The following is a 22,342-nucleotide window of genomic DNA, read 5'->3' as shown; positions in this document are numbered from 1 at the left end:
TTAGGACTGGGCAATATATCGATTTCATATTGATATCTCGATGTGAGACTAGATAAGTAAGTGTTTTCCTGGTTTTAAAGACTTCATCAGAGCAAAGTTATGTACATATTAGATTTTTTAACAAAAGCTCATTGTGTATATAAACTGCATGTTATGCAACTACTAATAGTCAATCCTACAAAATCGATCGAGTCATCTTTTCAAAGGTATTGTGATATTTGTTACTACTACTACCTAGTCCCAATTGACAATGCTTTATGCTGATGTTTAGCAGGCATGATATTTACCATGTTTAACAAATGCTAATCAGCAATAGGCACCTGTTATTTTTAAGGCTGATAGAAATGCAATTGTTGCAGGTATTTGGTCATAAACCAAAGTAATGGACACATTTGGACATGATGATCACATTAGCTGATAAATAAAGTGATAACCACAGCTATCACAATTCATCCTGAGGGAGGAATGAACTCATGAGCATGTTTCAAGGCAATCTATCCCATAGTTGTCGAGATATTTCACTCTATAACACAAATGTGAACCTCATTGTGAAGCTAGAGAAAGCAAGGGGATGAGATAAGTCAGTACAATCCATCCTCTTGGAACCACGAATGTCTTTGAGCCAATCCATACAGTTTGAGGTATTTCACTTGAATGAAAGATTTGACCTGCTGGTGCACTTGATGAAAGGTCAGTCATTACGATTCATCCTCTCATCACTATGGATGCCCGCACCAAATTAAATAACAATCCTTCAGTAGTTGTTAAAATATTTCAGTATGGGCCTGACAGACAGATTGCCGTCCATGGAGCGGGGCTAAAAAGACTCAGTCGACTTTTGCATTGGGAAAATACAACCAAAAACTTCTGTCTGATTCTACCAAGGTTATGTTCACTATGTTTATGTAATATCAGCCATTCTTTCAAATCATTACTATTCCATAAACTGGTTGGTAAAATGATCAATGTGCACTAGTCTGTACGTCGAGGGAATTTGGCAAACTCTGTCCTCCACCAGCTGCCTTAAAAAAATCCTTAATGTCTACTTCCTCATGTCACGATACCAATGACAACGAGGAAGTAGTAATCGTCCCAAGCTGTACGGGCAGGCTGGGGCGTTGTGGCTTTGCTCGGGGTGTTGAGACGTAGCTACACTCTGGTCTGTGGTGCGGCGGATGGAATAAGAGGCCAGAGGGAGGGAGGAGGGGGAGTGGATAAGGAGGCTGGGCAACAGGGAGGTAGGCGGGGACGAGAAAGAACAGGGGACAAGATACTACAGAAGGAATTAGAGAAAGGGAGAGTTTATAGGGGAGTGCAACAAAAGGAGAGGCACCCCCAGGAGTCATATCGTCTGACCCCAACAGTCTCTCCAGCATGCCCACAAACTCAAGAATCCTCTCACAGGAAGTCCTCCACAGGCTGCTCTTTGTGCAGAGACAGAGTGTGCTACAGAGTGTGGGCAGAGCCTCTTTACGCTCCCTTATATCCAAATGCAGCTCGCCTTGGATTTGGGACAGTGACACATAAAAACGTGCCTTTGCTTGCGTGCACACACACCCACCCCGACAACAATTGTGAGAAAGACGTGGGTGCCATCATTTGCATTGCAAGGCCTTGATATGTATTTCCGTCGGTTTAATATGAATAAATGCCGTTTGAAAATGAACTTGAAAGAAAAATCAACAAAAACCAAGGGGAGGTTCTCTGGGAAAGTTCTGTGCCTGTTCTGTTCCTGTCGGCACGACTTCAAACGAGCAGAGAGAGAAAGACAGAGAGAGAGGACAGAGTGATGGAGAGGAAGAAGCATGAAGAGAGGAAGAGGTGGGTTAGACATGGAAGGAGAAAGATGAAAAGCGAGACAGAGAGAAATGATGCATGAATTATTATCACCAGGGGTCGGATATTCTGTGTATAGCAACTACAGAAGAAAGTAGAGGGATTAAATATGGAGAGAAGGAGGGAGGAGAGAGGGGGAGTAATCCGGTGCATGAACAACATTATAATTATCACAAGCTCTGTGGATAAAACAGTAAGTATTGTGTGGGAACCGAGGTGGCCTAATCTGGTACGGAATGATGCAGACTCCCAATAGCTGGAGCGCGGCCCGTGAAAAGGGAGGGGGAGGGATGGTGGTAAATAACAACTTCTACCACCACTTCTCCCTCAGCAACCAGGGTGTAACCCCCCCGACCGCCAGCCCGTCTGCTCGCCCCCACACGAGGCTGCAAAACACTCGTGATGCAACACATAGAGCGGACCGACGATGCCCCCCCCCCCCCCCCGGCCCCGGAGCCTCCAGAACAACACGGCTCCACCACGGGAGCTGCAGCGAGACGGCACATCTGGATGTCAGATCAGACGGAGATAAGCCTGGCAAAAAGGGCAAGGGGGGGGCAGGGAGAGTGAATCATTAGGTTTTAAAAAGGATACCAGGACTGATTCTCAGAGCTCTCCCCAACTCTGGACGACTCCTGGAAACAACTTCAAAAAGATAACCGGCTACAGGCTCCATAAAACACAGGGAATGAACAGTTTCTCCTCAACCATCCAAGATAAGGAGGAACACAGATCGGACGATTAAGCTGGCTATCTTCTAAGGCAGCTGCACTTGAAAGTAATGACCTGATATGGCTAAATAGTCTAAAATACTTCACTGCTGCATAGGATGACAAAACCCCTCTTGGTATCCAAAGACATCACTTATTCGGTATCTTAAGCTACTCTGACATACATAGAGGTTCGCTCTGTATAATCAGTAAAGACTTTTTTCAGCTTGACAACCGTGCATTTTTTTACTTTATCCAATGGGTTTTGCAAAGAGGTCCCGCTGTTCAAATGTCAAACATGGGAACTACCAGAGGAAAAAAACAAGATCAAAAGTCAGAAAGCAGCTCAGCATGAAAAGGTCCGATGAACCATCAACTCACATTTGCTTGTGATCTGCCACAGGGGATTGTTTGTTTTTGGATTACTCTAATGTGTGTGTGTCTGATCTCACCCAACACACACAAAGCCAGCGAGATGCCTTCCTATAAAGGCAGTTATTCACTCGTCTGTCAAGAATATGATTCTCACCACTTGAAATGTTTGAATCCCTAAAGGAATCGAGATGTAAAAACGGAATTCTTCCTTTCACAGAAAAGCCTCTGCACAGCTGTATGATGGCACAACTAAGTATACAAAATCCTTAAACTGGCACCAAGAAACAACAACACTATTGAACTTCCGGGGACGATATACCTCCTGCAGAGATGTTCGTGAATCCCCCCCCCCCCCCCTCCTCCCACCCTGCTCCCACTGAGGGAAACATGCCCTGTTTGTCTAAGCTCACCACATCTTCCCTGAAACAAAGTCAACAAACATGCATGAGCACATACTTGACTAAAAAAAGAGCACGGTTCTTATCCCTGTACAATGACAGACGTTTTTTGGATCCACCCATGTTTAAGGATTAAGACAAGCTGTTAACTCTTCAATTAATCAATCAATGAAAGCAGCCTAAGACAGGGAGGAATGAAGGGACTGTGTAAAGAGATCCCAGCCGTGTGTTGGGCCTTGAGAAGAGAGACAGTGGAGGCTTGGGAACGCTCTGCTGCTAGCTGTTGAAGAACAGAGACGTGCTGAGGTCATGAGTAAACACACAGGCTCGTCCACGGCTCAGAAGAGGGGGGGACTGGAAACACATCTGCTCTGCCTTTGATCCAAACTTCTGCGGCACAGCACGCCACTCACCTCGGCTGCCCACTCTGTGCCTGACTACAAAACATCGGCCACAATCCTAAACACTAGCTCTTCCTTCCCATGCTGCCCTCCTCGCTGTTGGTGCTGACTCACAATAGGAGCAAGATTATTATGAGGGATTAGAATCTTAACATGTCAAGAAGAAGACAAACGTTGTCTATGAGATTTTGTTTGCTTCCCATGAAAATATAGTTGTTTTAAAAAGGCCCTACCTCTGCAGAGGAACAGTGAGTTCTAGGTGTAGGATGTTTAAGTGTTATAGTAATCTCTTAATATTTTAAATAACAATTACTGGCAACACTGTATGAGGTGACTCAACATCTCCAGACATGATAGTCATGAATTACAGGTGTACACATGCTTAAACTGAAGTGCGTCCAACAATTTCTTCAACTTTCCAACCTGACATTCACACCGTCTTCATCGTGATTGGCCAGGTGCCTGAAGTTTAGAAAATAAACAGGGATTGAATTCTTCTCTTAAACAGTTTTTTGTTTTGTTTCATTGTTTATACAACTAATTCTTTAATTTGTTCTTGTGTGCTTAGTGTAGCACTGTAAATGCCTTCCAGTACAGACTGTCAGAGAACTGTTCACACCAGGTTCAGGTGTGGCAGTTTGGAACAGCTTTACATGTTCATGCCTTCAGACGAGGTTGTGCGACATGTCGCAAGAACGAGCTTGTTCCGAGCATACCTCAAGCTGAACTTGATCACTTGGGGCAGCAAAAACAATTGACATACTATCAATATTTAAATTGATGTTTAGCATTTTAGCAAGTTAGCAATCTTAAACGTGATTCCCCTTTTAGATCTGTTGCTTTTCCCACAAGCTCCTGCTACTACATGTTCGAATAAGATAACCTGCTAGTCACTAAATGTGTCTGTTTGGTGCTTGGTGTGTATGTTTGGTGTGGTTATCAGAGCTTTTTGTTGAATAAAGATGCCTGAGCCTGCTGGACATGTTGTTGATGAGAGCTGTGAGATTTAATCTAAAAGTAAAGTTGATGTCAAACCAAACAGATGAGCTAACACTTTGTAGAGTTGTTGGGAACGGCACATTTGGGTGAAAATTGTCACTATGAGCAAGCCCATTCACATTTATTGAGATGTGGTTAATCAGCACACAATATTTACATTTTTTGTATTTTGGTTTTGACTCTAAGTTTTGGAAATCTATAATACATCTTCCCCCCCCTACGCTAATGGAAATGACTAAATATCACCATTTCCTCTTCTAACAGATCCACCGCTGAAAACATGACTAATAACAGCCCACAGGACTACAGTATGATGAAGTGTGTGACTGAGATGTTGGTTTTGACAGGACAAAGGGTCATCCATCATGTCACCTTGGTTCCCTCACAACATAACCCCCTGACCCTATGAGAAGTGCTAATTTCATGAGGCTACATTTCCACTGTGGTTAAGGATTTTTGTTCAGCAAGTCACACAAAATGAATCCTCACAACAAAACCGAAACACAGCTAAATACAGGGAATGCGGCATATTTTTGGGACTAGCAGGTTAGTGCTGTCAGAAGTTGTGGAATAAAATGTATTTTTTTACACATTGACACTTTGACATAGAACTCCAAAGGCTCCATTATTTTTAGATGGCAACATTATTAAGCCTTACATCAGTCGTGACCATAGACTGTATATATAAAGGTCGTGACTCACTGCATACATTCTTCTTTTTTTTTTACTTTCTTGGCAACACTGAAAATGCCAAGACTGAAGTTTCTGACAAATTGGAACGGAGCAAACGATGTAAACAAATGATTGTTTTTGTCATGTGAAAACCGTTCGCCCTGCTGTCTGGTATCTTTCCCTTTACAAACCACATTCGAAGCTGGGCTAGTGAGAGCTCCACCACAGGACTCCCACCCTCCAATTCCCTCTGCTCGTACTGTATGAGCCCGGAGAACCACATCCTGAGGAGAGGAACGCAATCGACAGCAATGCCTCCTTGAACTGGAAAATTGGTTACACAATCTGAACTTTTCACTGACGACTGCTGCTCCACTAAAAATATTACAATCACTGCTTTCATTGGAAGCCAAACTGTGGATAGTGCAGAGACCTATCAAAGGGAAACAATAGCAAAAGAAAAACAGCAGGCCGCTGATCATGGGATGTGATGGGAGAGATGTCTGTCCTTGATGTGAGTGCCAAGGTGAGAGGCTCCTCCACCATTTCCCATAATAATCCTGGGAGTTTGAGATCAAGTGAGCACTGGCCAAAGGAGAGTTGTCCATAATATGAATGGACCAAAAGGAACTCATGTACAATAAAAGGTCTTATGACAGTACATCAAAATATATACAGTGTGAATTCCTACATGAAAATGACCAACTGAACCCACCTTCATCTGAAACTAATCGATCAAGGCACATGAGAGTCAACTGCACACAATCACATGACCTGAATCTACTGTAAAAATGTACATTTATTTAAAAATGAAGAGTGTTTACTCGAGCCATGAGTGATATGCTTTAAAACGGGTTAAATCATGTGTTAATGATGCACTATATTTAGTGTATATCAAACTATGTGTTTAAAAACGTCCTGTGGTTAAAGGGTAGACAAAATTCAGATTTCTTTAAAATATAAATTACATGTTCTGACAATGTAAACATTGACTGCATTTTGCAACAATGAGGTTGGATAAAAGTTGTAGATCTGTCTTGATTTTCCCAAGAGCTAAATTAGTTTTGGCTATATTTTTGACGACCCATTAATGTTGAGGTTTGCAACAACCCACATTTGCGCTTGACAAAAAAAACAACCCAAATTGTACTGCTCGGGTGAATTGGCAGAATTTGAGAGCAGTGACTTTTTGAAGAAGTGATGACTCTGCATCGTTGGACCCCACCTCACTTTTTCCATCCCCCTGCCATCATCTCCTTCCTCCGCACTATAGCCCCCCCCCCCTCCCTCCACGCCTCACGTAACGAGGATCAGCAGCACATGTTAAATAGAGAGCACAATTTGGCAACACATCCCTATAATAACACACAGGCCCATGCAGGACTTTTCGCCAGGCGACTGGAAGAGGAAATAGAGGAGTATAAACAGCACTCACCGCGGCCAGGCTCGGGTTTCCATGGTGCGCTGAGGTATCCTCCGGGCAGCTCACACACACTACATAGCGTTCAGGAAACACACGCATATCTGAAGGCAGGCAAAGAAACAACACAGACCATGCTAGTTAATAACATGGGCTCACCTCTAATTATGAGTCAAAGTCAGACGGAGGGAATTGTGGTGAAGGTTTAAATGTACATCTACAAACACCAAGTATTCAGCTCAGACCAAGGAGAGAATGGCAGCTCAGAGATAACTGTTGAGCTTTATTAGCCGCGTAAGCAGCATGAAATATCACAAAATGTTATGTTAACAACGGCTCTTGGGAGTTATAAGACTATTCCATCGGCTTCAAAGGCAGAGACCATTTACATCAACAATACTATTACACGCAGTATATCATGATAATAAATCAAACTGTCCGTAAGCAATCCAGAACGTTTGTAACATTACTCTGTCTTCTGCATCACCATGTGTTTCTCGCGGGCTCAATAAAAAAGAATATTGACAAAAAAGTAACTTCCTGCTAGAACAAATAACAGGAGCGTTGGCACAATCTTACAATATTCTCCATTTGCATTCTTGATCCACAGAGCTTACCACCCTCTGTTCAAAGAGTTTACAGCTGTGGGGTATTAGTCCGTAAAAGCTCATATTCCTCCTCAGTGGCCATTATTTAATACATTGGTCTTGTTTCACTTGTGTGGATCAGCCGTTAATAAACACAGCCAAGACACAAACGTTGGTTAATAAGCAGGCTATAAACTTGCATACAAACACCTGTATAATGTAAACACAACTGGTGTGCAGTATTTGAAAAGGATGACTTTGTTGGTGGGAGGTTTGGATGTCAATTATTACTATAACTTGCCAGATTACCAAACAAAAAATAGTAGGAACAAATCTTGGCCTCTGAAGATGAATTCCATGTCCACTATCAGGCCACACATCTACACATGTAAACTGTAAAATAAATATTTGAAAGACCTACAACTCTCAGAAAAAGACATTTACTGAGCAAATGTGTGCTCAGAGGATATTCCACAAGCATTTCTTTAGACTTACACTAGTGAAAGTTTAGAAAGTACTCAATTGATATCTCATAAAACAACAGGCAGATTGCCACGACATTTACTAAGAATATTATGTCCCCGAATGGAATAAATGACCTTCTGGCTGCTCCCCTAATGGACAGCTTGGGACAGATTTTGCTCAACTAAGAGTAGAAACATTGTTGGAATGTTTGTGTTGTAGGGTGAAATAAAAAAAAGTAGTTAATCAGAAAATACCACTGCATTCTGACCGGCTAATTATAGTATTAGATTGTGTTTTAACCAAGTAGTCTTCCTAACCTGATTCAAAGCATACCATTTTGCCATGTATAACTATCAGAATAAAACCTTTTTAACCATCTGTATAATATATGATGGCCTGACCACTCTGTACAGCTAACTCAGAGGACTGAATTACACAACCTTTGACCCCAGGAGACGGGATCTAATTCGATGCGTAACGGACCTGCTGAGAGAAGCCGTCATCTCAGTCTGCAGCAGGTCAGTGCTGCCTCAACATTCAGGCCCCCAGGGAACAGATATTAACTTTACTGACAGGAAGGGAGCCATGTTGGTCCCATGAAAAGGTGGCCAAGGGTCACAGGCACTAGATGGGCCATGCAGATAGATTCTCACTGCCCTCCATAGACAGCCCTCCAATCGTTCTCTCTCTCCCACTCTCAGTAGCCTCTCGAGGGAACCACTTAATGGCTGCCTGTTCTCAACAACACCCCGAGCAGGTAGGGACAGGACATAAAAACAAGTGAGGGGGAGAAAAATCAACATGTAAACCACTGATGACTTACTCGTTCTGTGGGAAATGTGGCTGAGTATGTGCCTTTGAGACGTCTATTTCTGATTCATATAACTGGGAGTTGATACTTTAAAACATGGAACATGTAGGTTACATACCCCCATAGAGCTGCTTCACGATACATCTGAGGTTGAAGTGCCGTTTCAGAAAATTTGCAACCAGGTGGAAACTTTTTCCTATAAAAAAACAAAACAGAAACACAGTTAAGAGTAAAAACTAGCAGAAAGACACATTAGAAAAACTCCTGTGCATGTGACAGTGTTTCCAAGGCTTAAATATAAAGTAGTTTAAGGAGTAAATCAAAGGACACACTATGTAAATATTTGAATTCCGATTGAAAGCACTTTATATGATGAGATTGGGCTCTTGGGCTGCAAAAATGTCAGACTCAAACTTAGGTCAACACTTCAGGGATAAAGCAGTTCTACTGCTTTAACACAAAAACCTATGCTCATTATTACACATTATTGTACTATAAACTCTATATACTTAAAGGTCCCATGACATGCTTTTCCGGTTATTACCCGTCCCCTTGTGTGTTATGTAGCTTTTTATGCATGTAAACGGTCTGCAAAGTCACAAACCCTCAAAGTACACCCTGTAGTGAGTAAAACTCTAACACAGAAAAGACCTGTCTATGCTGCCCCAGAACGCCTCGTTGGAGATTTTTCTTTTTCCATTTTCACTGTGTCTCGCTGTCTCGCAGACCCCACGCAGCAACCAGGAAACGACACCAGTAATACAGCTCACTCTGTCCGCTCCTCGAGCCTCAAAGGGCGGAGCAGCGAGCCCCGCAACGTCCCGCCAACACGGCACCCAGACCCCACGCAGCATTCTCATCTGTTTGTCATTACTGGTGTCACTTTCTGGTTGCTAACAAACGCCATTGTAACACATAAACACTGATGTTCAGCTGTAACGGTGGTGGACTCATCAGAACAGAGTGGGCGAGCTGACCAATCAGAGCACAGTGGGGGGCAGGAGCTCCAACAAGCCGTTTAGGACAGAGAGTGAATACACATGCTATACAGAGATGCTGTATGAGAAAACCAATGTGATTTTGGAACATTGAACAATGTAAATCTATTCTAGTAGACCTCAACAATGGAATTATGATCAGTAGAAATGGCCATGTCATGGGACCTTTAAAATATGTTCTTCTAATGTCCTGCCAATCTTAATCTCATGCTCAATCTAAGGGCCATACTTTTGAAGCATCTGACTCATCCCTACAGTAAGAAAATATTTACTCTGTGTTAATCCAGCTGACCTCCCAGTTTGGGACAAACAGAGAAACCACCTCTGCTCCATTTGTCATGGAATGTTTGTCATGGTATGTAAGAAGTGCGAGGCAGAATCACAGGCCTGTTGCCTCATCTGGTAAGGATTTGTTGATTTAAAGCGAGGGTCGAGCAAACACGCTATGCAGTTGTTCCTTGTAAACAGAACAACAGTTCTGGGAAACTGACAGTGGCTGCCTACCCTTTTGTACCTTCTTGGTACCATTTCCTTCTTCTCCTTAAAATAATTGTAATGTTTTATCCTCTTTGATTCGAGCATTACTGCTCTCGTGTTTATTTGTCTGGCTTTGTTATGTAGCTGTTGCTGTGTGGAAACCTCCCTAAGTGCTAACTATGGGGATTTTCGGTATTTTAAGGTCAATTAAAGGATTACACATCTTCCATAGTTAGAGAAAAATCCTGACCTCCTGCACTCGAGGCTCTTTCAGAACTCCCTGGATAATGTCAAATATGAACTGTCATTGAGCAAAAAACGAGGCTTTGAAAGGCTGACATTTTGTAATTGGGGAGGTTTTCACCCGTCTGCAAAAACACTGACAGAAACTCGTAAATAAAATGACAAATACTGTATGTCCCACACGTATTGTTACTGTACAACACTCAGGGCAGACTGCAGGGTAACAGCGTTGTGTGAGGGGGTCTTCATTAACATTCCTCCTGGCCCGCTGGCTGATGTCATCTCAGCACCAATTCAAAGCATTTCATTATCGTCTTCAAAAAGAAACCGTCTTGGGATTCTTTGGATAATGACATGTAATTACAGAGACAGTGTGTCACAAAACTGCCACAGGTATACGCTGGACAGTGATTTAACGGCCCACCATGGCTTTCTTTTTCATAGTGTTTGTGGATGAATCAGGAACTAGGATCATTTCACTAGCAAACACATCTTAGAGTAGCGAATAAAACAATAATACATAAATGAATACATCAGTAATTCGATTCAACAAACCGAGCTCCATCTTTCAAGTAGGAATAAATCCTTATAATTAAAGTTAATACCAGTTGAAATAAAACTAAATCGAGAGATCAAAGTGCCTTTGAAATATGGATACCGGTTTGTTACTATGATACTAAGCAATTACGATCAATATTTTTCCAAAACTATTAAATTCAATTGGAACCTAGGTGACAGGCTACACCTATGGGAACACATCTGATCCTCAAAAGCTCTTAAGTAAAGATTCAGCCTTCAGCTAAATCCACAAGTTGGACAGCTTAGTCAAGATGTGTGAACATATAAAGTCCCTCAAGAGACGGAACAAAATCTAATCCATCAAATTAAAGGTCAGTGTTAGATTCCTTCTCTGCTCCATTATTTTTCATTCTAGCAAAAATAATCAGGGACTGATTTATACGCCAGGGCACGCCAAGTCAAAGCATTCACTCAGCTTTGAAGAGACAAATAAGTAATGAGACATATTTTGGTGAATAATAGATATTTATAGGAATCATTGATTGTACATTTCCGTTATCAGGATAATCGTGACTATTCGAACATGGCAGTGAAGTTGATACAGTTCAAGATAATTGCATAGCAAGAATAGAGACAGAGTTCTGACTTAGCTTTAAATGGGCCGTATTATATTTTGTTGGGTTTACCCTTTCCTGTAGTGTGTTGTGTTTTTGTGGTCTGCAAAGGCTGACATCCTAAACACCCCCCCCCCCGCCTGAAACGCCTCGATTGTAGTCCTTTGTTTACTTCTGTAAAAGCATGACATCAATATGTAACACTCCAGCTTATAGTGGCTAACGCTCCAACACATTGTACGTGACAGGCTAAGGGGCGGGAACTCTGTTAGCAGTTGACCAATCAAGACAGAGCTGGCCAGCTGACCAATCAGAGCAGACTGGGCTCTGGTTTCAGACAGAGGGTGAAAAGAGGTGCTGCAGCACAGGCAGTATGAGACAAATAAAGAGCTTTTTGAACATTAAAGCATGGAAACATGTCCCAGAGGCATAAACATTTATGAACCTGAAAATTAGCATAATAGGGCCCCTTTAATTTCAGCGGGTTCATCAATGTATAATTGATAGTAGTTGTCTTTTTGTCCATAGAGCAAATAAACATAAAACATACCACTAAAACAGTATTTGGGTTGCAAATATTTTGCATAAGCCGCTGACATATTGGTTATTTTACTAGTGGAGGTCTTCCAGACTTCTTATGCAGACGTCTTTAGTTTTTGTTTGTTTGGGGGGCTTTGGGGGCTTAAGTCAGATCTTCGGCAAGTAAAAAATATGTTGGATTGAAATCAGTAGATTTACATGGCCAAACAACCAAAAGATGAGTCATTCTTGTGGACTATACAGTACAAAGTGGACGTTTTGAACCAGGAGACACATGGTTGTCGTTTGTTTGATTCATGTGTATAAATGCTATTGGAGTAGCTCTCACTAAATTGTCTTTAGAGTTAGGGTCTTTGGAAGTCTGTCCCTTAATAAGTGATGTTCACAAATTATGTAGGATAAGTCAACAAGCTTTAAATAGAATGGTTAATTGATCCCAAAGGAAAATTGCATAAACACGCTGTATGCTATGCTGAACATGTTTGTAGTTAACAATAGCAGCATTCCTTTATTGGAAAGAACTTCAGATATTCTATTATTCTTAAAATAGGGAAGCAGTCCTCATCTATCGCCAGTTCTGGATGTCTAACCAGAGAGGAATGCAGATCTGAATCTCTGTTGTGTTTTCTCTGCCCATTCTTGGTTCAGAAGGGAAGCATCATTCATTGAACAATCATGGCTTTCTATATTTTCAGAAGCTTAGATCTTTGTTCCTTAGACTCTTTGACTTCATGTTTGGCTTTACAAGTATTCCCCTTGGTTTCCCTGGTGGGCCAAGCTAGCCAATTCCCAGGACAAGTCTGACAGGGACGTCTGGACACAGAGTTGGGAACCAGTGCAACGCCATGGCCCGAGACATCAGCTGTTGCTCCAACTTAATAACGTCCTGCACAGCGCAGAGTTGCTCTTGGCCCTCTGCCCGGGTCCTCTCGTGCTAAGCTTGCATTCATGTTTCTCTCTCACAAACAGTTTGCTAGTGCCTCCTCTGGGAATGAGTGGCCCCTTTCTGTGGCAACTGTGGCCCACAGTGGTGCAATACTCAAATCTGCAGAGTGGAGACTTTAAAGGATTTCTTTTGTACTTCCTGCAAGAGAAGATGGCCATGCTTAATTGTTTTGAAACCCGATGAACAACAATATTATGACAAGGTCAAATCAAACAGTAAACAAGCCAGCACGCCATGTTTTCAGAAATGTGGTAGATAATATCGAAACCACTTGTATTGAGATAGTTATACCATCTTGTAATATACCACAGAACAACTGCGGAAAAAAGACAGACTCCACAGTGCTGGTGCCAAGGCTAGAATACTGTACTATCGAGACACACACACACATATGCACACACACATCCCTGCAGCTTTCACCGCTTCCTGGGAAAACAATGAGAGGAAAGAAAAGTCAACAAACCAAAAGGCATCCAGAGTGACGAGGACTGTAAAAGGGAACAGAAAGGGGTGAGAAACTCTCAGAGCAGGGTCAAAGGTAAGCCCCCATGGAACAGACTTCATTAACTTCAGTTATATCCTGAGGAGATCATTAAAAACAGCCATAGCAAACACAGCCTTCTTCTTCTCGCCATCCGCATTCCAACAGCCCATGCTGTTGTGACTCCTGCAGGACTCCATGAGAATTTCAGGAGATCATTAAACGTTCTGTCCGTGCATTAGGCTGACCACAGCTAGTTTATCAATTACTCACTCCATGTTAGCTATCATTTATGGAAGACATGTGCTTATTACATGCCCCCAAGGTGAACAAAGAATCTAAAAATGGCTGCAAGGACAGGTGATTTGGAAGTCATTTAAATAGTGAGGATTTCGCAAAAACGTATGTGTCCTGGAAGTAATGGGCATAGGACAGGAGAATGAGATTTGGTTTGTAACCATCCAAGTTTTTTTTAGAGTATGTGAAAGGGTGTTTCAACAGTTAAGGAAACCCATTTATTTGCCGTGCATGATGGGACTTTTTACATCAATATAATCATGGCACAGCGGCATGACCAAATATGGAGGGAAAGATAATAACATGTCTAAAACTAACTTAAATTAAACTAAATTAATACAAAATGCTAAATAAGATGGTTCAAATGGATGTTTATGTGCATAGGGAAAAGTTACTCTAATGTTTCCACCAAAGAAAAAATAACTCTTCAGGCTGCAACTACTATCAATTGTGCACCATCTTATTAATACACTTAAATTCTGCCAAAACTGCTTCAAAGAGGGCAATGAGAAGGAAATACATCTGAGTATCCACTAGCTTCATGTAAAAGCAGGTTTTACAGTAACCTGGTTATTGCAGTGCATGTAAAGACCTTCTCGGTTTTCCAGCGGTAACCTGATTCCTCCTATTAACCACGTTTTTAGCATGCATGTAAATGTAGTGGCTGTGTGTCAGGCGAACTGCAATTCCCACGCAAACCCCTTTATGAACAGGAGTTGAATCAGCAGGACAGTCAGACATCAGTGCCTGAAAATCCTGCTCTTTTGACATCTCCGCTTTGATGTGGACCCCCTCCCTCTGTCCTCAAGTGTGGGTGGAGAGTCGGGGCTTAGAGCGAGAGAGAGAGGTGGAGTGGAGGAGGATGAGAGAGCTTGAGGAAGTTACCCATATGCAAGTGGGGGCTTTCCTGGAAGGACATCACTCTCTGTGTGTAACTGTAACTACGGCCGTAGCGGAGCACTGTGCCTTATCATCCTGCACAACGTCCACCTGAAACAATATTTGCACATGAGTGTTCAATTTAACACTTGGGTGACCCCTTCATCGCAGTTACAAAATACGCCGCAGCATGGTAGCTCAGGCCAACCCATAATGCAGCATGTGACTAAAGTGGTGGGGAGCATTTTGGAGCACAGAGCAATTATCGAGGGAAAGAATCCATTTCTCAGAAACATAATCTGATGAGAGAGATGCAGTCACAATACAAAATGTCATATTTAATCATCATTATATCTTAATTAGCCCAAGAGGCCACAAATCTCTATAAGTGCTGCCACTGTTTATATTTAAGAGCATTCAGAATGAGGAGGATGCAAACTGCTTATTTTAAAATGTGCTCCTCTAGTTTAATGTTGTGCAGATCAGTTTTTGGACTGCACTGTGACTTTAAAATCCAAGATCAGGGTCTCATTGGAACCAGGCTGCTGGGCTTTTGCAAATCTGCTAGCCTATGTTTATAACTCCAAATAGGTGAACTAGGCACACATGGCAATTCTATCTGAGGTTTTGCTACCGGGGACTGATGATACAAAGCAGGTAAGGCCATGCAAATAAAAGATGTGTTGAATTGACTTGAGTTCTGCAAGGCAATAGATCTTGTGCGAGCAAAGGCCCTGAACAAATAAAACTGTGTTGCTTTTGTTAAATGCTATTTTAGGGTGACCTTTTCCTGACCACACAAGGCATATACGGTATGGCAGCAGTCCTATAACATCTGTCCACAGGAAAAACCACAAAGCTCATAGGAGCACATGACATGGGTCCATTCCTCTAAAGTGGAAGCAAAGAGCAGAGGGGAAACAACGACATCCACTGAAACCTTTAAGTAATTGCTAGAACTAGGCATTCTGGTCATGCAGAACACACAGCATGAGTTCAAGAAAGTGTGTGCCATCTCCCGACCAGAATGTGGTGAATGGGAACAGTCACTTGAATGTGATCCGTGCTCAGGCTCAGACTCAGGCCCTAATTATATGGGAAAAGAGTGTGGTGTGACAGCTATGGCTGGGATTGCGGTTGTGTCCTAGGAGAGTGCAGCTGACCCTGCGGAGAGGGAGAAGGAGAGAAAGAAGGAAACATTCGAAGGCGACAAGAGAAGAGCTGAGCAGAGTGGACAAGGAAGGCACCGATGGCACCGGCTAGGAGAGGAGGGAGTGATAGAGGTGCGAAAATGCCAAGGACAAAGAAAAAGAGCGAAAGTGTGATTGTAGTGTGCAATAATAGGGAAGGGGAGGTTAACATTGGAGTCAGACTGTGCAATGTATTGCTGCTGAGTAAGGCCAGGGGCTTACAGGAAGGATTTAAAGAGCCACAGCAACACCACAAAGCACCAGGAGAAAGGGGGTTGCCCAGCAGGGGCCAGGGGAGGGAGGGCGAGCAGGGAGAGGGGCAGACTGGCTGGAGTGGCTACTCTGATCAGGATCCATTTCCAGCCTGGGCCTTGGAATTCCTTTGTTCCTGTCACAGGTCTCCGTTTCCCCCTCGCCTTAATCCCAGCCTGCCTCACGCCCAGTAACACAGAGCGGGGCAGGTAACTCTGCCACATGCATGCCTCTCTATTTACAGAGCAGACCCCACATAACAGCCCCTCACAGAAATAGTAATGGCTGTGGAAGCACTGAGGAGACACAAGGTGGGTTAATACAGGTTATCACTTTAAAAGTATTTTCTGCGTCTTCAGAAAGTGATGGAACTGTTGCAGTGCGAGCCCAAAAGGATGACATGTTTCACCGAAAAACACCGATACAACTGTTTTTCTAACACTCACAATTTGACTAAATAGCTCTTCAAAATGTGATAAACTGTTTGGGCCTTCAAAGAGCCCGAGAAGTCAAACAAAGCACAACCTATGACATGGCGGTGCAAAAATTAACCATCTTCCTTTTAGTCTCTACTCATCCTCCGCATTCTTCACTGGGAGGGAGATGGTCATTCGTAAACACATTCTCCAACCGTAAAGCTATCCAGCAACACTTGTGCTTTTTCCCGCATTGGCTGTGGCCAGGCTGCCTTAAGCCCCCTTCATAGGGCTGCCAAGAGGAGTCAGTGGTACACTGTGCAGCACTCGCAAAGCCCTCTCCCACGGCTATTAGTGACCATTCATCTGGGGAGCCTGGGAAAATGCCTCTCCAGCCTGCCGTGGCCATGGGGAAAGAGGCTGGCAGGTGTTCCCTCCCCCTAAGCCCTGGCACCTGTGCAGGGAGAGGAAGAAGGAACCAGCTCTGCCATGGGGTAAAATGGACTCAAGGTGCCACTTTGCCAGGACTCCTCTAACTCCGACTGGTAGGAAGCGCTTCAAACTCCCGGGCTACGATATACCCGAGCGTGGCCTGGCTTGGAGGGTTCAATGCGGCTGAATCGATAATAATAGTAAACGCAAGACATCTGGTAATGTGCTTTGGCAGTTTTAAATCGCATGTTAACTAAATCCGTGTAAAATGGGCCTTCTCAGTTTACACTCTACACACATACACCAATATATACACCATTAAATAAAAAAAAATCTATATCCCCTTGAGGTAAAACAATACTAGTACAAGAGCAAACGGAAATCAAGCACACAATCTAATCTACAGTGAGTATATCGGTAATGTCTGACAAATACTTGCTTGCGCAGTATGTACAGTGTTGTGCCATGTCTGAAGTAAATTCTTTCTGGCTTCTTTTTCTGCTGAGCAGTGGCATCTCTAGGAGGACAACTGTGACACTCGTGCACCAGCTTCCTTCCTCGAATATCATTTTAAATGACAAAAATGTATTCCTCAAAGCACAGAGAACCTATTATCCACTCATTTTCAATCTGTAATTACCCTGAGAAATGTGGGTGTGTTCAACACGGTCTACCAGGGAGAATGCGACAGGCCTCTCCCAAGCTCTCCTTCCCTGGGCTTCTAAAGTCTAGCATGTCCATTTCTGCCTGTCCAGAGCCAAGATGTTTGGTGGGAAAAGTTCCCCCTGTTCATCTCTCTGAAAACATAAATAAATCACATCACTATGAGCTAATCATGAAGTCTCAAGTAGCCTGGGTATAAAAAAAGAGGGGGGGCTGGGATTTGACAGTTGGAAATTGGCCTCTGCAGCTGAGATAAGAAAAAAAGGATGGATTTATGTTGGGCAGAAGACGTGAGATAAGCCCCACTCTGACATGTTCAGTGGGTGCAATACACACAGACACATATGCACCCACACACATACATAAATACAATAACCCATAGAGATAACTCGGATACAAGCATTTGCACTGAAGGGCCTTGGAATGCAAAAAGCTGTTGATGGCTCATTTGAAGTGCCAACAGCTGAGGCTGTTACGCTTCTCTTACTGCTGTCTGTTGGCGGAAGCCCCTGTGATTTCACACTGGCACCAGCTCAAACACCGCCTCATACAGGACCCACAATCCCCCTCCCATACCATCCCACACATAGCACCACACACCATCCGCCTATTCTTGGCCCAGACATCAGTGCCACCACGCCTGACACCTTTCTCTATGTGTAACAACATGCATGAGCACATGATCCAGCACATACACATGTCCCACTTCAGGGTCTCTAGCCTAATTCTGCTCTCAAATGTCATAATGTTGCACACAGATGTTAAAAAAGGTCTTCTGCTGAAACAGATACATGCAGAAAACCCGCTTCCACTTCCCGCTATGGACGGGGCTAAAAGTTCTGTTAGGATTAGCATGTTAGCGTTTGACCTGCCTGCAGAAAGGACGACCCCAATACTTAATACCTACCCTGAGGTTTGCTGGGCTTCCCTCCCTAAGCCTATAGTCTATCCTTCCCTTTTTATGGCTCCTGCCTGCCTGCTAACTTCTCACAGTCACAGTCTCCACCTTTACTGCTCTGCCGCCTCCCTCACATGGGACAATGAAAATACCAAGAATGTGATTACACTCACTTAAGACCTTTAATAGGACTAGAGCACATGAACTGTGTGGGCCTGTTTGAGGCGCGATACCTTTTCATGTTCTGAGGGGGGGGGGGGAATTCTACAGTATGGTATGGAGTCATGTTCCACTGGTTACATTCTTTTTGGCAACGCTGCAAGGAGCTTAATCATTTTTACATGCATATTTCCTGCTGAAATACTGATAGTCCCCTTGTTCACACAGGGAAATGAATGTGTGTGCATAAGTGTGTGTGTGTGTGTGTGTGTGTGTGTAGCCTCAGCCTGTGATCTCCATCATTACAGATGTCTGTCTCTCCTCAGTCTGTCATGGGAAATATGACACATGCTATTCTGTAACCGTACACTGTCAGCCTGTTCACACCTAGCCCAGGGGGAGGATATATCTCTCCAACGCACTGTCGCTCCTTTTGATTCTCAATGTTCCTGGCGAGTATCAGCGCCTCTGTGCATGTAAGCATCCACATGCATGCTACAAGTATGCAAATGCTGCCTGTGACGACAATACTTTCAATTTAAAAAAACAACAAAAGTCGAATAATGTACGCATGCATCTGTGTTTGAAAACAAATGCACATGTGAACGCAGGGTTTGAGTGGGTGGGGAGTAGCGTGAGAGGCAGAGCTGCAGCCACGGGAGAAACTTTATGGAGCCAACTGCCCTGTAATCCCACTCTCTCTGCCCTGCTGAGTGAGCGTGGTTTAACTGCCCTTAACTGCTACCTGTGACAAACCTGTCTGCCTTACAACCACGCAGCCGGGGGTTCCTCTGAAGCAGGGCTTACAGTGCTTCAAAGGCATGTGCGTGGGTGGCTGAAGGAATGTACTTGCATTGGATAAATAGGGATGAATTGAATTGGCCTAGTCATATTGAAACATCATTTATATGGGAACATATGTGTCAGGGCAACTGTTTTTAGGTGTCAGGCTAACCACGAGTACAGATAAACACAGGTGTGCCAACCCCCACGAAGGGTTACAAACATTAGCCATTTTTAATGGACTTACATTATGTGCTTAAGTTAAACAGTGCTGCACAATATAAGAACTCATATCAGCTCTCACCTCCTGGTCACACCCTGGGCGTAGAAAGCCACCGTGTCCCAACTAGTTCTGTTGTCTTTTCTCCCACACTTTTAAAAAAAGGTAGCCATGACATTACTTTTTAATGTGCTTTATAACTCCATTCCCATCCTTCTCAGGGCTCAGTGGCTCACACCCATGCACGCAGCGATATCTCTGCTCTGAGGGCCAAGTGAATAAATAATGGATTGAGTTCAAAGCCAAAGTAAAGCATTTTTCCTATTCAAGACTTGATGATAGACACACCTAAGACATGGCAAGGGAAGACAAAGATGACTGCATTCCTGAGATGTGAGCAACAGGGAAATCAAAACATTGCTCTCATTACATAATAACAATTCAGACTCACTTACCAGTAAACACATGAAGAAGCAATGTCACTCATATTATGGATTGTTAAAAGGCAATAATAAGCATATGTAATACTGGATTATTTTGCTCTGGGGCAGTGTATTGAGGGTCAAAAGACGGTGTTTTACCTTTTACCAAAAAGGCTGGAGCAGATGGCAGCTCCTTTTTCTGTTTGGGCTGTCTTCTGTGGTGGAGGGACTCTGCGTACTGCTTCACCCTGCGGTCCACAGCATCTCGTACCAGGGCTGTAACTTCCTACAGTGTGAAGATATTTCATCTTTCTCAACTTACAACACAGAAGTTCTTTTGTTTGACTTTACAAGTTAGATTTATGAAATGCAAAGGCAGACAACAGGAGAGTAGGAGTCTCATTTTGAAGGTCGGTAAGGTAATTCAACAAGTGGCGATGAGAACAATTATGCGACAATGAAAACCACTAACAAGATCAGACAGAAGGCTCAGAGTCATTTTAGTTTCCACGCTGCTGCAGACTTTTGAAAAGGCCCCAAGCAGAACAGAAGCCTTACATTCACGCACACACTTTATTCACACGCACGCCCTTCTGCCTGTGTCTGTACCTCGATGTGGTGCGCAGTAAACCAGCTGGTGTCCTCAAGGCCGGCCAGGGGCAGAACGTGGAGATCCACCAGCACAGCAAAGTTCCCACACTGTAACACAAAGAGGAAGGACAGCCACAGGTTGCTGAGGGGCATTGAGCTTACAGACAACAAAGGAAATCAGAGTGCGGGTGATTGACAGCGAGACAAACCACAACGACCCCCCAATGTCCTCAAACATCGCCCCAGGCCTCTCACCGCACTGCCCTCCCTCCAGTTCCTCTGTCTAGCCATCTCTTTACCAATCTCTTTACAAGTAAACGATGGCCCTGTCTGTCTAATCATATTTCTCCTCTTTAAGCGTATATTCTTGTTCTGTAGGCTTTACCAATAAAGCCACTGCCTCACGTCCCATAAGGCTGCACAAAAAAGTCTGACGATGTACCACATCAATTAGGATTATCCAACTATGTATCCAAGTGGTTGTAAAACCCCACAATCTAACCTAAAGCACTTCTGCACTACCATTTCTGAGTGCTGTAGAAAGCTGAGTAGAGGGGCTGCAGAGTGGATTCCTGAAGCGCTACGTCACCGTGTCAATGACAATAAGCTACAAGGGACATGGAGGCCAGAAATGCCGCGGCTGGTTAAGTTGCCGTTACATCTTTCTCAGGCTAGCCTGATTATGGTTTACACACGAGTGCAAAAGCTGCCCGCTGCAGAGAGCAAATGGATGTGGGTCTCGTGTGAACTTCGCCTCTGCCTGGACAAGGAAGTAATGGATGGACTGAGACCACCCACAACCTGACACAGAGGAGCAACAACTGCCCAAAGACCCACAGTGGTCATGCAGCAAATAAGCATCGAACTGAATGGGGTAGCAAAAACAAAGTAATATAAAGACAAAACCAGACACAGATTTCAAGCTCTGCAGCGCAGAACTGGCAGAGAGTGTGTACAAACAGAAGAGGTTATTCATTTAGTAACAGGGGATACATATGCACACTCAAAGCTTTGTTTTGGGCCAGGCGATTCCCACTGGGTGAAAGTATTGCAGACAGAATGACTAAACTTCACAAACCAGACTGAGGGATGTTCTTACAGCCCCGCTCGGTGGATGACGCGGGAGAAAGAATGAACAGGGTGTGTGCGGGAAGGCCCCGCTACTTAGGTCCTAATTCTAGACACAAGCCTACACTTCACTACTCCATCCAGCTGCCCCCTCCTCTTAAAAGGATTCAGGTTAGCTCCTTCGTCAAAGAAGAAGATTGAGGGTGCTTTATTGACTACATCTGATCCAATTACATTAAATGTCTGAATAACGCCTCTGAGCAAATCAAGCTCACAATTGTTTTTAGCATTTTCCTTTCTCAGGGACTTTTTTCCCAGTAATAATTGAAGTGAAGCTGCTTCCTTACTTCTCCTAACAGGTTAACCAGAGGAGAGGGCGCCCCCATATGACTGATCAGGGAACTCGATTCAATTTCAGTCATAGCTTGCACTATTTTACACGGTTCTTTTGCAAGATATGGCAAGTCCTAAAGCCCTGATGTGTTCCAACTTGTTCTTAAGTATGTCTAATTGGCACCGGTGTCACCTAGACTAATGGGAAAATGAAGTTATTATAATTCCCTTAGAAATGCAATGCATT

At 43.5% G+C, this 22,342-nt stretch overlaps 1 protein-coding gene across 3 annotated transcripts in view; it reads right to left on the bottom strand.

The window, feature by feature from the left end:
- slx4ip (SLX4 interacting protein) overlaps nucleotides 1–22,342 on the bottom strand; it is a 32,036-nt gene that overhangs the window by 3,261 nt on the left and 6,433 nt on the right. For 2 of the 3 annotated variants that reach the window (XM_034152692.1, XM_034152693.1), the window contains exons 3-6: nucleotides 20,713–20,802; nucleotides 20,263–20,389; nucleotides 8,793–8,870; nucleotides 6,827–6,915 (exon numbers count right to left, since the gene is read on the bottom strand). In XM_034152692.1, the coding sequence (XP_034008583.1) occupies nucleotides 6,827–6,915; nucleotides 8,793–8,870; nucleotides 20,263–20,389; nucleotides 20,713–20,802 (384 nt within the window). Of the gene's footprint in view, nucleotides 1–6,826; nucleotides 6,916–8,792; nucleotides 8,871–13,474; nucleotides 13,619–20,262; nucleotides 20,390–20,712; nucleotides 20,803–22,342 lie in introns of those variants that run through there. The other variant, XM_034152694.1, reaches the window with a different exon arrangement.

The sequence above is a fragment of the Trematomus bernacchii genome, unplaced genomic scaffold (genome assembly GCF_902827165.1).
Source record: "Trematomus bernacchii unplaced genomic scaffold, fTreBer1.1, whole genome shotgun sequence".
In the NCBI taxonomy this organism is placed as follows: domain Eukaryota; kingdom Metazoa; phylum Chordata; class Actinopteri; order Perciformes; family Nototheniidae; genus Trematomus; species Trematomus bernacchii.
This window is presented reverse-complemented; position numbering and strand designations above follow the sequence as displayed.